The 14,263-nt window shown below is 40.9% G+C and overlaps 1 protein-coding gene across 1 annotated transcript in view; it reads left to right on the forward strand.

Moving 5' to 3' along the window:
- The window catches only part of NIN (ninein), a 99,523-nt gene that overhangs the window by 59,279 nt on the left and 25,981 nt on the right, over positions 1-14,263 (forward strand). Inside the window, 7 exon segments of the mRNA XM_068545574.1 lie at positions 66-240; positions 2,804-2,914; positions 3,290-3,379; positions 7,002-7,140; positions 9,006-9,127; positions 10,243-10,748; positions 11,670-13,814. Of these exon segments, the coding sequence (XP_068401675.1) occupies positions 66-240; positions 2,804-2,914; positions 3,290-3,379; positions 7,002-7,140; positions 9,006-9,127; positions 10,243-10,748; positions 11,670-13,814 (3,288 nt within the window).

Raw genomic sequence — 14,263 nt, forward strand, 5'->3', positions numbered from 1 at the left:
CGGTGGATCCACATAGGGACCTCTGAGGGATTTGATGGCAGCTTGTCAGTCTTTCCTCCTCACAGGAAACTGGATGAAGAGTACAAGGAACGAATAGCAGCCTTAAAGAATGAGCTTCGAAAGGAGAGAGAACAGATCCTACAACAGGTGGGCAAGCAGCGTTTGGAACTTGAGCAGGAAATTGAAAAGGCAAAAACAGAAGAGAATTACACCCGGGACCGCCTTGCCCTCTCTTTAAAGGTAATTATCCTGTTGGTTGTACAGTCTGTGTCCCTGCTGGGAATACACATGGGAAACCACAGCTCTGTAAGAGGACAGACAGGTCTACACGGCGCTCATAAGTCTGCCCAGCTGGGTCATGACCGGACATGGTAGAGCCCCCACTGAGCTAGATTTCAGGGATGTCTAGGCTTCTGGTTTGCCAACAGCGTATCTTGTTCTTACCCCCTGAAGTTGCACTGGGTCCTCAGGGCTGTTTGGCTCCTGGTTGATGGTCTCTTCCTTCCTTGCACTCCCCCTTCCTCATTCTTAGCAGATGACTTTATTTCGTGCCACACAGAGGCCATCAGCTTTGTTTCTTTGCTTCCAAATGTACCTTTTCCCTTATACATCCTCCTCTCCTTCCCTGTGCCTCAGTAGAGGAAGTGATCCTTCTCTTTATTGGACTCTAACACCAGATAATATGGTACAGTGTTATCTAGAGATAAAGGGTGGGCGGGGTAGGGGGGTCTGGCCTCAAGACTGCCTGGTTCCAATCTGGATACCACTACTTACAGAAAACCTTGATCAAGTTACTCAAACCTGTTTCCTAATGCACAAAAGAGGCACCATCGTAATACCTACCCCACAGCGTTGATATGGAGATTAAATGAGTTGCTACATATACAGTATCTAGAAGGTAATAAGTACCTATGGAATATTCACTACTGTTGAAGTTATAAAAGGTTCCTGAAACTCCACACATCAAAAACTGAGCTAATTCTCACTCCCTAACCATCAAACTGCTTCCTCTCTGGAATTTTCTCCCTAATCTACATCACCACCTGTGCTGAAAGTCATAGAAGCTAAAGTCCTTGGTCATCCTTGATTATCAGTTTCTGAGTCCCGTTGATGCTCTGAAATGCTTCTCAGATTTATCCCATCTCTCCATTTCCACAGCCTCTGAATAGGTTCACAATTCATCATGATTTCTCAGCTGACCTATGTGCATCTTTTTTCCATCTATCCAACCTCCATATTGTCACCGGAGTTACCTTACTTAAGAACACTTAAAATCATGCTGTTCCCTCTGTAAAAGTGCAACATGGCAGCACTGAAGGGCCCTGAAAGGGGGCTTGTCCTCATGCCTTTCTAACCTCAGATCCTGCCAGCAACCCCCAGGGCCATGCCCTCAACCCTGCTGCACCTGCCATCAGCTGTCTCAGTTCCTCAGTAAGCTTTTAGGCTCCTTCACTGCTTTCTCCAGCACTGCAGGCCAAACTACTTTTTCATTCCCATTACACTTTTTTTTTTCTTGCCAGAAGATAGCATATTTTCTATCACATCATAGATAATTGTATCCATATCTGCCTCCCCTGCCACAGTCCCGATTGTGTGTTCCCTGTGGTCAGCAACAGAAGCTGATTTGTCAGTTTCCAGAGCACCAACACAGGCCCGATACACAGAAACTGCTCCTGATTGTTTTAACATCTAAATTTAGACACACTTTGGAAGATTAGAGTTGTAGAACTGGCATTTTGGGGGAAGGTAGTATTTTTTAAAAACACTTCAAGCACATTCTTTTTCACTCCATGTTACTGTGTGAGGGTGTGAACAAGAATGTATTTAAAATATATTGGTTCTATATTCTTTTGGCAAAATGTACTTTGAAAATAATGTTCTTCCAATTATCCTTTAGCATTGGAATAGAAAATATGTCAAATGGCACATCCATGTGGTTTTATTTTTTTGACAAATGTGGGTGGAAATCTTACAAGTGTTTTATATACAGAAAAACCCCACCTTTTGTGGACTTTGGTTGATATGTTATTTTACTATAATAATTAAAAATACAGATTATGAAAAACCTGTATGTATAGCTTTTACATCTTTAAACCAAAATAAGATTGTAAATTAAATATAACATATCTATATCATCATTAAATGAAAATTGTTAGAGCTATCCTACCTTTTATAGGTTTTCTGAGTTCTCTTTTGTTGTCAGATGAACAAGGTATTCTGCAACCAGTCTTTCATCTGACAGTTTATTGAGAATGTTTTTCACATCATTAAATTTTCTACTGCAATGCTGTTGAATAGAAATACAATGCAAGCCATATATGTAATTTCAAATTTTCAAACAGGCACATTAAAAGGTAAAAAGAAACAGGTGAATTTAATTTAAAATCATTTTTATTTAATATCTCCAAAACAGTATCTTTTTGACTTGTAATTCATCTACAAAAATTATTACTGAGTTTTTTGCATTTTTGTTCTAACTCTTCAAAATCTGGTGAATATTTTGTATTCACAGCACATCTCAGTTTGTACTATATACATTTCAAGTGCTCAATAGTTACCTGTGACTGCTTGTGGCCACTGTTGGGCAGCATGCTTCTGTAGGATCAGGAAAAAGAGGAGGCATGCTTTGAGGTTATAAGATAGATATCAGTTTTTTAATATTTACTTTTTCTGCTCTAATGTACTGAAACTTTCAAGATTAACACATTTTCTCAATCTAGAGCATTGATTTATGCATGCTATGAAATGGTAAAACAGTTTATTTCGTAATCTGTGCCCACTTAATTTCCCCAAATTTCTTCAGGAAAACGGTCGTCTAGAAAACGAGCTTCTGGAAAATGCAGAGAAGTTGGCAGAGTATGAGAATCTGACAAACAAACTTCAGCGAAATTTGGAAAATGTTTTGGCAGAAAAGGTAAGTCTGTTTAAATTTGATTTCCTGATATGTAGCCCCAAAGTGTAGTTCCCTCAAAAGAGCAGAAGCTATGCCACCAAGAAAATTTCTATTATGGAATTATTTATGTGACTAAAGGAAGCTGTCATTTTTGCAGGGATTTAATTTACACGAGGGAAACATGGCGTGGCACTGAGAAACAATCTCTGCTTTGACTGAACACATCACTCTAGAATCTTCTCCCCATCATCTAATTGATGGTGTTTCTGCTTAAATGTCACATTCCTTTCATACTCCAGACACTGGGTGAACACCAGAAACTTGGGCCTTTGGTACATTATAGGTCAAAGAAGGACACTTGGAAAAAATGACAACTTTGCCCTTTTCATTTTCTAGTTTGGTGACCTTGATCCCAGCAGTGCTGAATTCTTTTTGCAAGAAGAAAGGCTGACACAGATGAGAAATGAATACGAGCAGCAGTGCAGGGTGAGTGACTGAAGGGAACTTAGAGGAGGGGTGCCTGGGTTCAAATACCGCTTCACCGTTTACTAGCTGTGTGACCATGAGCACATCACTTAATCCGCGGGTGTTTCAATTCCTCACCTATAAGACAGCAGAAATAAAGAGTACCCACCAGATAAGGTTGTTGTGGAGAGTCAATGAGTAAATATACGTAAAGTGCTTAGAACAGAGCCTGAGACACAGAAAGCACTTAACCTAAGTGCTAGTTGTTAATGTTATTGTTTAGTATCCTGAAATACGAGAGAATCACGCAAACTGCATTTGTCTGCTTTATCTGGGTCGGAAATTGCTAGTAATTAGAGGAAAATAAAGTTTTATTCTAAGAGAAGGAAAATGTGGTCATGTTGATGTGCTTATTCCAAAACTAGTCTTTCCTGAGCGATCAACGCAGGCTGATATAATTTGCTTTTGTTCCGTGGGGTTTTTTCCTGAATACAGTCCTTACTTTATTTACAAAATGCAAATGGAGCAGAAACCACTCAAGTCTTTAAGTAGTAAGTCATTACAAATTCCTACCAGAGGACACAAAAACATCCTTATAAATAATAGGAATCTTTGATTTTTTTAAAAAAGTAACTCTCCTAAGCTCAGGAATTTGGGGTTGTTTTTTCCTTAAGCCACAGACACTTGTTTATTTTAACAAGGTAAGCATAACTGAGTTCTAACTGCTTTAGATGAACATTGTACTTGGGCAAAAATGAAGAAAACAATCACCTCCTTATGAGGTTGCTCATAGCCTGCCTTCTCAGGAAATATACATGCACACTTTGAGAAAAGAAATGAAACATTTATGCCACCCTTATAAATAAGTTATGGCTCTTGACTCTAATCAAGTAGAGGTGTTTTCTCCTACGCTTTTAGTTATTTCATCAGTAAAATCTGTCAGCTCTACCTCCAAAAATTCCCCAAATTTGTCCACTTATTTTTTTTTTTTTTAATTAATTAATTTATTTATTTTTTCTGTGTTGGGTCTTCGTTTCTGTGCGAGGGCTTTCTCTAGTTGTGGCAAGCGGGGGCCACTCTTCATCGCGGTGCGCGGGCCTCTCACCATCGCGGCCTCTCTTGTTGCGGAGCACAGGCTCCAGACGCGCAGGCTCAGTAATTGTGGCTCACGGGCCCAGTTGCTCCGTGGCATGTGGGATCTTCCCAGACCAGGGCTCGAACCCGTGTCCCCTGCATTGGCAGGCAGATTCTCAACCCCTGCGCCACCAGGGAAGCCCCACTTATTTTTTTAAACAGCTTTTCATAACCATACAATTCACCCATTTAAGGTATATAATTCAGTCTCTTTTAGTATATTCACAGAATAGTGCAACCATTACCATAATAAATTTTAGAACATTTTCATCACCCAAAAGGAAACTACCACTCCACCTAGCTGTAATCTCTCACATGACCCCCAGCCCTATACAACTAATAATCTACTTGCTGTCTCTTTGGTTTTGCCTATTCTTTACATTTCCTTTAAATGGAATTATACAATATGTCATCCTTTGTGACTGGCTTCCTTCATTTGGCATAACGTTTTCAAGGTTCATCCATACTGTAGCATGTATCAGTACTTCATTTCTTTCCATTGCCGAATAATATTCCATTATGTAGCTATACCACATTTTATTTATCCATTCATTAGTTGATGGACATTGGGTTAGCTCGAATATTGTGAATAATGCTGCTGTGAACACTTGTGTGCAAGTTTTGTTTTGTTTTGTTTTGTTTTTTTTAAACAGAAACAGACTCACAGACTTAGAGAACAAACTTATGGTTACCAGCAGGGAAGGGTGGGAAGGAGGGATAGACTGGGAGTTTGGGATTGACACGTACACACTGGTTTATTTATTTATTTATTTATTTTGGCTGCTTTGTTGCTGTGCGCGGGCTTTCTCTAGTTGTGGTGAGTGGGGGCTACTCTTCATTGCGGTGCGTGGGCTTCTCATTGAGGTGGCTTTTCTTGTTGCGGAGCATGGGCTCCAGGCACACGGGCTTCATTAGCTGCAGCACACGGGCTCAGTAGTTGCAGCACACAGGCCCTAGAGCGTGCAGGCTTCAGTAGTTGAGGTGCATGGGCTCAGTATTTGCGGCGTGTGGGCTCAGTAGTTGCGGCGTGAGGGCTCTAGGGTGCGCGGGCTTCAGTAGTTGTGGCATGTGGGCTCAGTAGTTGTGGCTCATGGGCTCTAGAGCGCAGGCTCAGTAGTTGTGCACGGGCTTAGTTTCTCCGTGGCATGTGGGATCTTCCCAGACCAGGGGTCGAACCCGTGTCCCCTGCATTGGCAGGCGAATTCTTAACCACTGTGCCACCAGGGAAGTCCTGTGTGCAAGTTTTTGTGTGGCCATATGCTTTCATTTCTCTTGGGTATGTACCTAGGAGTGGAATTGGTGGGTCATATGATCACTGTATGTTTAACCTTTTGAGGAAGTGCCAAATTTTTTCCAAGATGTTTGCACCATTTTACATTCCCATCAGTATGAGAGTTGCAACTTCTCCACATCCTTGCCAACAGTTGTTATTATATGTCTTTTTTTTTTAATATCTTTATTGGAGTATAATTGCTTTATAGTGTTGTATTCGTTTCTGCTGTACCACAAACAAAGTGAATCAGCTATACGTACATATATGCAATCCCACCACTGGGCATATACCCTGAGAAAACCATAATTCAAAAAGAGTCATGTACCACAATGTTGATTGCAGCTCTATTTACAATAGCCAGGACACGGAAGCAACCTAAATGTCCATCGACAGATGAATGGATAAAGAAGATGTGGCACACATATACAGTGGAATATTACTCAGCCATAAAAAGGAACGAAATTGAGTTATTTGTAGTGAGGTGGATGGACCTAGAGTCTGTCATACAGAGTGAAGTGAGTCAGACAGAGAAAAACAAATATTGTATGCTAATGCACATACATGGAATCTAAAAAAACGGTACTGATGAACCTAGTGGCAGGGCAGGAAAAAAGACACAGATGTAGAAAACGGACTTGAGGACACGTGGGGGAGGGTAGGCTGGGACGAAGTGCGCGAGTAGCATTGACATATATACACTACCAAATGTAAAACAGAAAGCTAGTGGGAAGCAGCCACATAGCACAGGGAGATCAGCTCGATGCTTTGTGAGGACCTAGAGGGGTGGGATAGGGAGGGAGGCTCACGAGGGAGGGGATATGGGGATATATGTATGTCTTTTTTATTTTAGCCATCCTAGTGGGTATTAAGTGGTATCTCATTGTGAGTTTGATTTGCATTTCCCTGCTGGCTAATAACATTGAGTATCTTTTCATTTGCTTATCTTCTTTGGAGAAATGTCTCTTCAGATCCTTTGCTGAATATTTAAATGTGTTATTTGTCTTTTTATTATTAAGTTGTAATAGTTCTTTATATATTCTACAATCAAGTCCCTTATCAGATATATAATTTACAAAAACTTTTTTCCCATTCTGTGGGCTGTGTTTTTACCTTCTTGTTGCTATCCTTTGAAGCACGAGTTTTTAATTTTGATGATATACAGTTTATTTATTTTTCCTTTTGTTGCTTGTGTTTTCGACATCACGTCTAAGACTTGTATTGGTTTTTAAACTCCAGCTATTACAAGACCAAGTAGATGAACTCCAGTCTGAGCTGGAAGAATATCGTGCACAAGGCAAAGTGTTCAGACTTCCCTTGAAGAACTCACCGTCAGAAGAACTTGATATGAACAGTGGTTGTGTCGAGCCTGGCCAGGGTAAGCCATTCAGACACCATCTTTTCAGAGTCTCTGCCTTTGACTTTTGTTTTTAAAACCATGGTTGAATGTAGAATTGCAAAATGTTGGCAATCCCACCCCCCACCCAAAAAAAGACTTTGGCAGTGCTATTTTCTTGAGCTGTTTCACTTGTGGTCTGTTTTTTTCATTTGTCCTTGAAGTCTTTATGAGAATATTTCCATGTGATTTTTATATGCATCAACAAAGAAATGGAAAAATAAAACCACAAGGATATTTGCTTCGTTTAAAAAAAAAAACAAAACTGGCCACAAGTCTGAGAATCCAGGCCTTGGGAGTGTTAGAATTCAGTCACTGAGTTATTGCTGAATCCTCCCTTTCTAAAAGAGTGCCTAACTGGTATGACAGTGTTTTGGAGAGTGAGCTAGCCAGAAACCACAAAATTTGATTTCCTTATGCTGGCTATGCTAAATGTCTGCAAAACAACAAATAAGATAAATAAACCTTGGTTGCCTGTGCCTTTGAGGAGGATTTTGAGTAGCAAGGTTGGAAGGCAGAGTCATTTGGGAACCCTCCTACATTCATTATCAGCTCTTTTCCTCCCTCCTGGCATCCTGCCCCTTTCCTCCAGTGTGTTGAATTTCCGTTTCAGAAAGGGTTTATAATAAATTCTTCATCATAAATAGTTTTCTCCACTGCTCCTTGGAACAGGAGTACAGGTTCTTACAAGGGTTGTTTATTCTTCTCCTTACCTATTTATTCTAGAATAAATAAGGGATTGGGGAGGGGACAGGGACAGGCTTGAACACCTTTCCTCTGATTCTAAGTCTGTACTCTGTAGCCTTACTGTGGTATAAGAATGGAACCCAACTGATATGATGTATCTCAGAAGTTTTTCTGGGCTTTTCCATAGATGACCAAGGGCTGGGAGTTCTCCTCATGGGTACACGAGGCTGTGTCATCTTGGGGTGGTTTACACCCCAGGTATCACTTCTCAGTTGGGGATATGCCATGATAGATGAAGAGAAAGCCCAAAGCAAGACTGTCAATTCCAGATGCTAGACTTATGCTCTTTCTTGCATCTGCCTGTGTATCTCTACATGAAAAGCTCTTTTGAGTCCCCTGCCTTAAGAGATTTCTAACATAGTATTAGATGTAATCATTTTGTCTTTGTACTAGCTCAGCCCTCAGCTTATGCTTCACATTTCAGTGTCCTTCTCAGTCATCATCATGGGCAGTTGCAGAGGTGAACTCATATGAATGAGTTGAGAATTTTCTATCGAATCTGCCTATATCCAGGTTCCTAACCCATGCCCTATTCTTTAAAAAATTTTAGCTGATAATTTAAGGTAAGGCCCTATCTGCACTACAGGAAATTAATATTACAATACTGAATCTTCTGTAATGTTGAGGGGTGGATTGGATATCTTGACCCATGAAGTTAACACCTCAAAGCATAGCAAGTATGCTGGCCGTTCACTCTGCCACATTGCCCCTCTGCTAATTTGTCACTCAGTATTCATTGGATGGAAAGAAGGCTGGTTGGTTTGACCGAACTACCTCACTCTTCAGGATTTTCATTAGGAGGTGGTCACCTTTAAGCAACAATTTCCACATCTACTCCCACCTGCTATTCTACTGGATTCTCTTAAGGTTTGGTACATTGCCTGTAAATGAAAGAATCTGTTCACCTTCATTTTTTCTTGTTTTCCCTAATACTTAAAAACAAGAGACTTCTCTTGCCTTCTGTTGTTTCCTAGTAGATCTCATCTGTACTAATTTAAGCTAAAAATTATTCCTCAATTAAACTGGATATCCTTCCTTAGATGCCAGTTGTGTTATTGAAAGAACCTGCTGCAGTGTCAACAGATCCCATGTGTTTTCAGGGCTTGGTTCTGAAGAATGCAATCCATTGAATATGAGCATCGAGGCGGAGCTGGTCATCGAACAGATGAAAGAACAACATCACAGGGACTTGTGTTGCCTGAGACTGGAGCTTGAAGATAAAGTAAGACCTTCTTATCAATCCTGTTCCCTGATTTCTTTGAGCTCTGACAAGCTTTTGCATGTAGGACATTCTCAATTCTTTTTTCTCAAAGAGCAGCACTTTCTATACCTTTCCTCTTGTGTCCTGTTGGCTACCAGGAACGCACTACCTCAGCATGGTTTCACAGGCCAAGGGTGAGGCCTTTTCCTCATAGGAGAGAGTTTCTTAAAAATGTAGTATCTTCAATCCTAGCAAGCATGGAACTCGCAGACCATTACATTATTTCCAACTCATTGAAAAACATCTTAATAAAACCAAAAAGCCCTTCAATAAAGCATTACTTCCTAAATTAGGTACAAATTCTGAATCTTGGCCTTCAAAACCCTTTACCGTGTTGCATTAGGTTATATTTCCAGTCTTTTACCTTTCCTTTGAGTTACCTTATCCTCCAGACTAGGTAGTTTGCTGCTCTTCATCACACTGTCCTCTTTTGCTCATGCTATTACGTGCTGTGTTATTATTTCTTTCTACCTCTTGAAAGTCTACTTAACCTTCAGAGTTTATATCAAATGCTACCTCTTACATTTCTGAAGTCTCCCAACCAAATGTGATTTTTCCCTCCTTTGAATCCCAGGTTACATTGTAACTATTTTTCCTATACCTTTTATATGTTTTATTCTGACTTGTAGTATACTTTTTTGTATTTGTCATGAGCATGTCTAGAGTGGTTTTTCCTTAATGACAGGGGCTATATGTCTTACCCAACTTTGTGTCCCCATGCGGCCTGCAGGGTACCTGACAGGTGTTAAACAAATACTTAAATTTAATTAACTATGTTAAGGCCCTAAGTTTGCAGTTGGAGAGGATGCCCGTGGAGACAAATGGTATCTCTGTGAAGGTCTAGTCAGTTTTAATAGAGTTGTTCAGAAACTAATAAAATTCAACCAAGTTAAAAAGGTAATCAAACCATGCCTGACTTAAAAATATCTTATTTAATGTGTTTTTGAATTGTTACTTTAAAACAAAAAATGGGAAAACTGAGGAATGTCTTGTAGGAGAAAAGTAATTACTGCCCCATCACCTTTCCATGGCCTTGAGTTGAATAACATTATGGTGGTTTTACTTTCTGGCTTTAGGTGCATCATTATGAAAAGCAGCTAGATGAAACCAAGGTTGCCTGTAAAAAGGAGCAGGAGAACGTGAAGCAAAAGTATGAGAATGAAGTGCACATCTTGGAAGAACAAATAAGTGACCTTAAAAATGAAATTGCAGAACTTCAGGGCCAGACAGTGATACTCAAGGAGGTACAACACATGGCTATCTGCAGACATGAGGAGGAGAAAAAACAACTGGAAATGAAATGGGATGAGGAAAAGGCTCACCTGCAGGAGGAGCTGAGGCTGGAGCATGAGATGGAGCTAAAGGCTAGGCTGGAGCAGGCAGAGGAAAGCTTTAATGGAGAGAGGGAAAAACTCATTCAAAATGGTGCCTGGACAGAAGAGAAGGTGAGAAGCTTGACTCAGGAACTAGAACAAGTTCACCAGGAGCAACTGAAAAGCCTGGTGGAGAAGCACACTCTTGAGAAAGAGGAATTGCAAAAAGAGCTCTTGGAAAAACACCAAAGGGAACTACATGAGGGAAGGTAAGAAAATGGGGGAAATGGAGGAACCTGGGGCACCATTCCTCGGGGGCACCAGAAATCCCAGTCAATTAAGGAGACTTTGAAAAATCAGAAGACAAAATAGCCCACTGACTGACTAGATTCTTCTTTAGTTTTTCAACTTGTTTTGCCATTCTTTAGATATAAGCCTACCTTGGGGTATTGAAACTTTTTTTTAGAAAGAGGAAAGTATTTTTTGTATCAGGCATGTACTTTTTAAGGTTCCAGATGAGGATAAGATTATCACAAATGTGATTTCTTCCTAGTTCAGTCTTGCTGTTTTCTGAGAAAGGCCATTTATAAGCTAGATTCTGGGCAAAGTTACATTTCCTTCCAGAGTTATGAAACACCATTTTGTGCTTACTTTCCTCACGTGAAATCTCAGGTACTTTTCAGGGCTTTGGTGCTTCATACTTTAACCTGGTGCTACTTTATTAAATAAAAAGCAAAACATAATGAATTTGTTAATATGTGTGGTTTATATGACTATTATCCACCAATGTCTACTTAATTAAAATGGAAGAATTTTATGTATTTCCCAAATTAGGGTTTAGGCTAATATGCATTTGAACATTTAATGTGAAATATCAGCCTAAGTTTTTGGCTAAAAATCCATAAACAAATACATCTGGGAGTATACCAAAGAATTTGGTTTCTAAATTTTCTTCTAAATGCAGAGAGAGGTAAGTAAATCTTTTAAATTAATTATGGCTGCCAGCATTGGCTCTCAGAAATGAGATCCCTTCTCAGTATAAATGAATCACATAGGAATAAGTGAAGACCATTTTTAGAAAATATTTAAATTGTTTGCTTGGCTGCTTCTTCTATGCACGGGAAAATGTTTTTTGTTTGCTTCTGGAGTTGATGGCAGTTTCAGTAATGCTGTATGTTGACCACATTTAGGGAAAAAATGGAAACTGAGTGTAATAGAAGAACCTCTCAGATAGAAGCCCAGTTTCAGGCTGACTGTCAGAAAGTCGCTGAGAGATGTGAAAATGCTCTGCGAAGTCTGGAGGGGCACTACCGCCGAGAGATGAAGGAGGTCCTGGAACAACAGCGCGAGGAGAGATCCCAGTGGGAGTTTGAGAAGGACGAGCTCACCCAGGAGTGTGCAGAAGCCCAGGAGCAGCTTAAAGAGACTCTCCAGAGAGAGAAAGCGACTTCTCTGGTCCTGACCCAGGAGAGAGAGATGCTGGAGAAAACATACAAAGAACATTTGAACGGCATGGTTGTTGAGAGAGAGCAGCTACTCAAAGACCTGGAAGATCTAAGAACTGTGTCGGAAAGTCAGCAAAGTCTGCTGTCCAGCCAGATACTTGAGCTGAAGAGCAGTCATGAAAGAGAACTGAAGGACCATGAGCAGGTCCTGTGCCAGGCAGGCACCTCGGAGCAGCTGGCCAGCCAGAGGCTTGAAAGGCTAGAAAGGGAACGTGACCAGGAGAGGCAGGAAATGACGTCCAAGCTTCTGGCCGTGGAGAGTGTCTACAAAGCGACCTGTGAGAAAGCAGATCGAGAGAGGGCTGAGATGAGCACAGAAATCTCCAGGCTTCAGGATAAAATTAAGGAAATGGAGCAGGTGGCATCTCCTCCCTCCAGGCTTCAGAATGGCTGCCAGGCAATGGGAAGGGAGGAGGTGGAAGGAAGTGGAGCCATGTCCCTGCTCCAGCAAGGAGAGCAGCTGTTGGAAGAGAACGGAGATGTCCTCTTAAGCCTGCAAAGAGCTCATGAACGAGCAGTGAAGGAAAATGTGAAAATGGCAACTGAAATTTCTAGGTTGCAACAGAGGCTGCAAAAATTAGAGCCAGAGTCAGTAATGTCTTCTTGTTTAGATGAGCCAACTACTGGGTTTTTTGGAAATTCCGTGGAACAAACAGAGCCATTTTTACTGCCAAACCGAATGAAACAAGTAGAAGGTGGAACCATGCAGCACGTCCTAAGTGATCTGCAAGGCGATGAGGTCCGGGATCTGGAAAGTACGGGGACAAGCTCTGGTCAGAGACAGGAGGTCAGAATAGAGGAGTCTGAAGCATCAATAGAGAGTTTTTCTGAGCTTGAAAATAGTGAGGAGACCAGGACTGAAACCTGGGACCTAAAGAATCAGATTGGCCAGCTTCAGGAACAACTAATGATCTTACGTGCAGACTGTGATCGAGCTTCTGAAAAGAAACAGGACTTACTTTTTGATGTTTCTGTGCTAAAAAAGAAATTAAAGATGCTTGAAAGAATCCCCGAGGCTTCCACCAAGTATAAATTGTTATATGAAGATGCTAGTAGGGAAAATGAGTGTCTTCAGGAAGAGCTGAGAGTCATGGAGACGCGCTACGATGAAGCACTAGAAAATAACAAAGAACTCACTTCAGAAATGTTCCGATTACAGGATGAGCTAAAGAAAGTTGAAGAAGTGACTGAAACATTCCTTAGCCTGGAAAAGAGTTACGACGAGGTCAAAAGAGAAAATGAGGAACTGCATGTTCTGGTTTTGAGACTGCAAGGCAAGATCGAGAAGCAGCAAGAAAGAGCAGTGCTGCAGTATGACTGCTTCTCCTTATGGGAAGCCCATTTAGATAACCTGGAAGTCGGACCTGATGAAAAGGTCCTTGAACTAAATCAGACACTGGAAGAGTGTGTACCAAAGGTTATGAGTGTACACCATATTATAGAAGAACACTGTCAAGAAAACCAGTACCTAGAGCAGGAGAATACACAGCTCTTAGAAAAAGTAAGAGCACATGAAATTGCCTGGCTACGTGGAACACTCCAGACACATCAAGAAAAGCCCAGAGTACAGAACCAAGTAATACTGGAGGAAAACACTGCTCTCCTCAGCCTTCAGGACAGACATTTTCAGCGCCAGGCCACAATCACAGAATTAGAACGGGAGAAAAAGAAGCTGCAGGAGCTGACTAGAAAGTTGAGGGAAAGAGTCACTGCTTTAGTTAAGCAAAAAGATGTACCTTCTCAAGGAGAAAAGGAGGAAGAGCTGAAGGCAATGATGCATGACTTGCAAATCACGTGCAGTGAGATGCAGCAAAAAGTTGAGCTTCTGAGGTAATGTATGCACCTTCTACACTTCACGGACTCCCACAGAGCACCTCACCAAATCTAACTTCACTGCTTGCTGTGCCTAGAGAAACTAACCTGTTAGTCTTCAAGAAGAGAGCAGTGCTTTAGACTTCCTTCTGCTTCTGTGTCGTATTAACAAGTAGAATAACCCTGCCTAGGAGGCACTCCTTCCTCTAGAGGAAATAAATGTCGTTCATTTAGGGTGTGAAAGTTCATGACGGAGAGTGTTAGTTGTTTAACCATGTGCATCATCAATGTATGTCAAGTCTTTAACTCTTTTGTAGCACTTCGTTTGGATGGATAGTTTTGGTGGGTTTTGTTTGGCTAAATGTTGGTCATTTTCCTCATTTTGATGAAACAAGTTATATGAGAATGAATGCCTTTCGTGTATCGTTAACTCACTTGGTAGATAAGAACTCTCTTCTTATACTAAT

This window comes from Eschrichtius robustus, chromosome 1, assembly GCF_028021215.1.
Source record: "Eschrichtius robustus isolate mEscRob2 chromosome 1, mEscRob2.pri, whole genome shotgun sequence".
Classification (NCBI taxonomy): Eukaryota; Metazoa; Chordata; class Mammalia; order Artiodactyla; family Eschrichtiidae; genus Eschrichtius; species Eschrichtius robustus.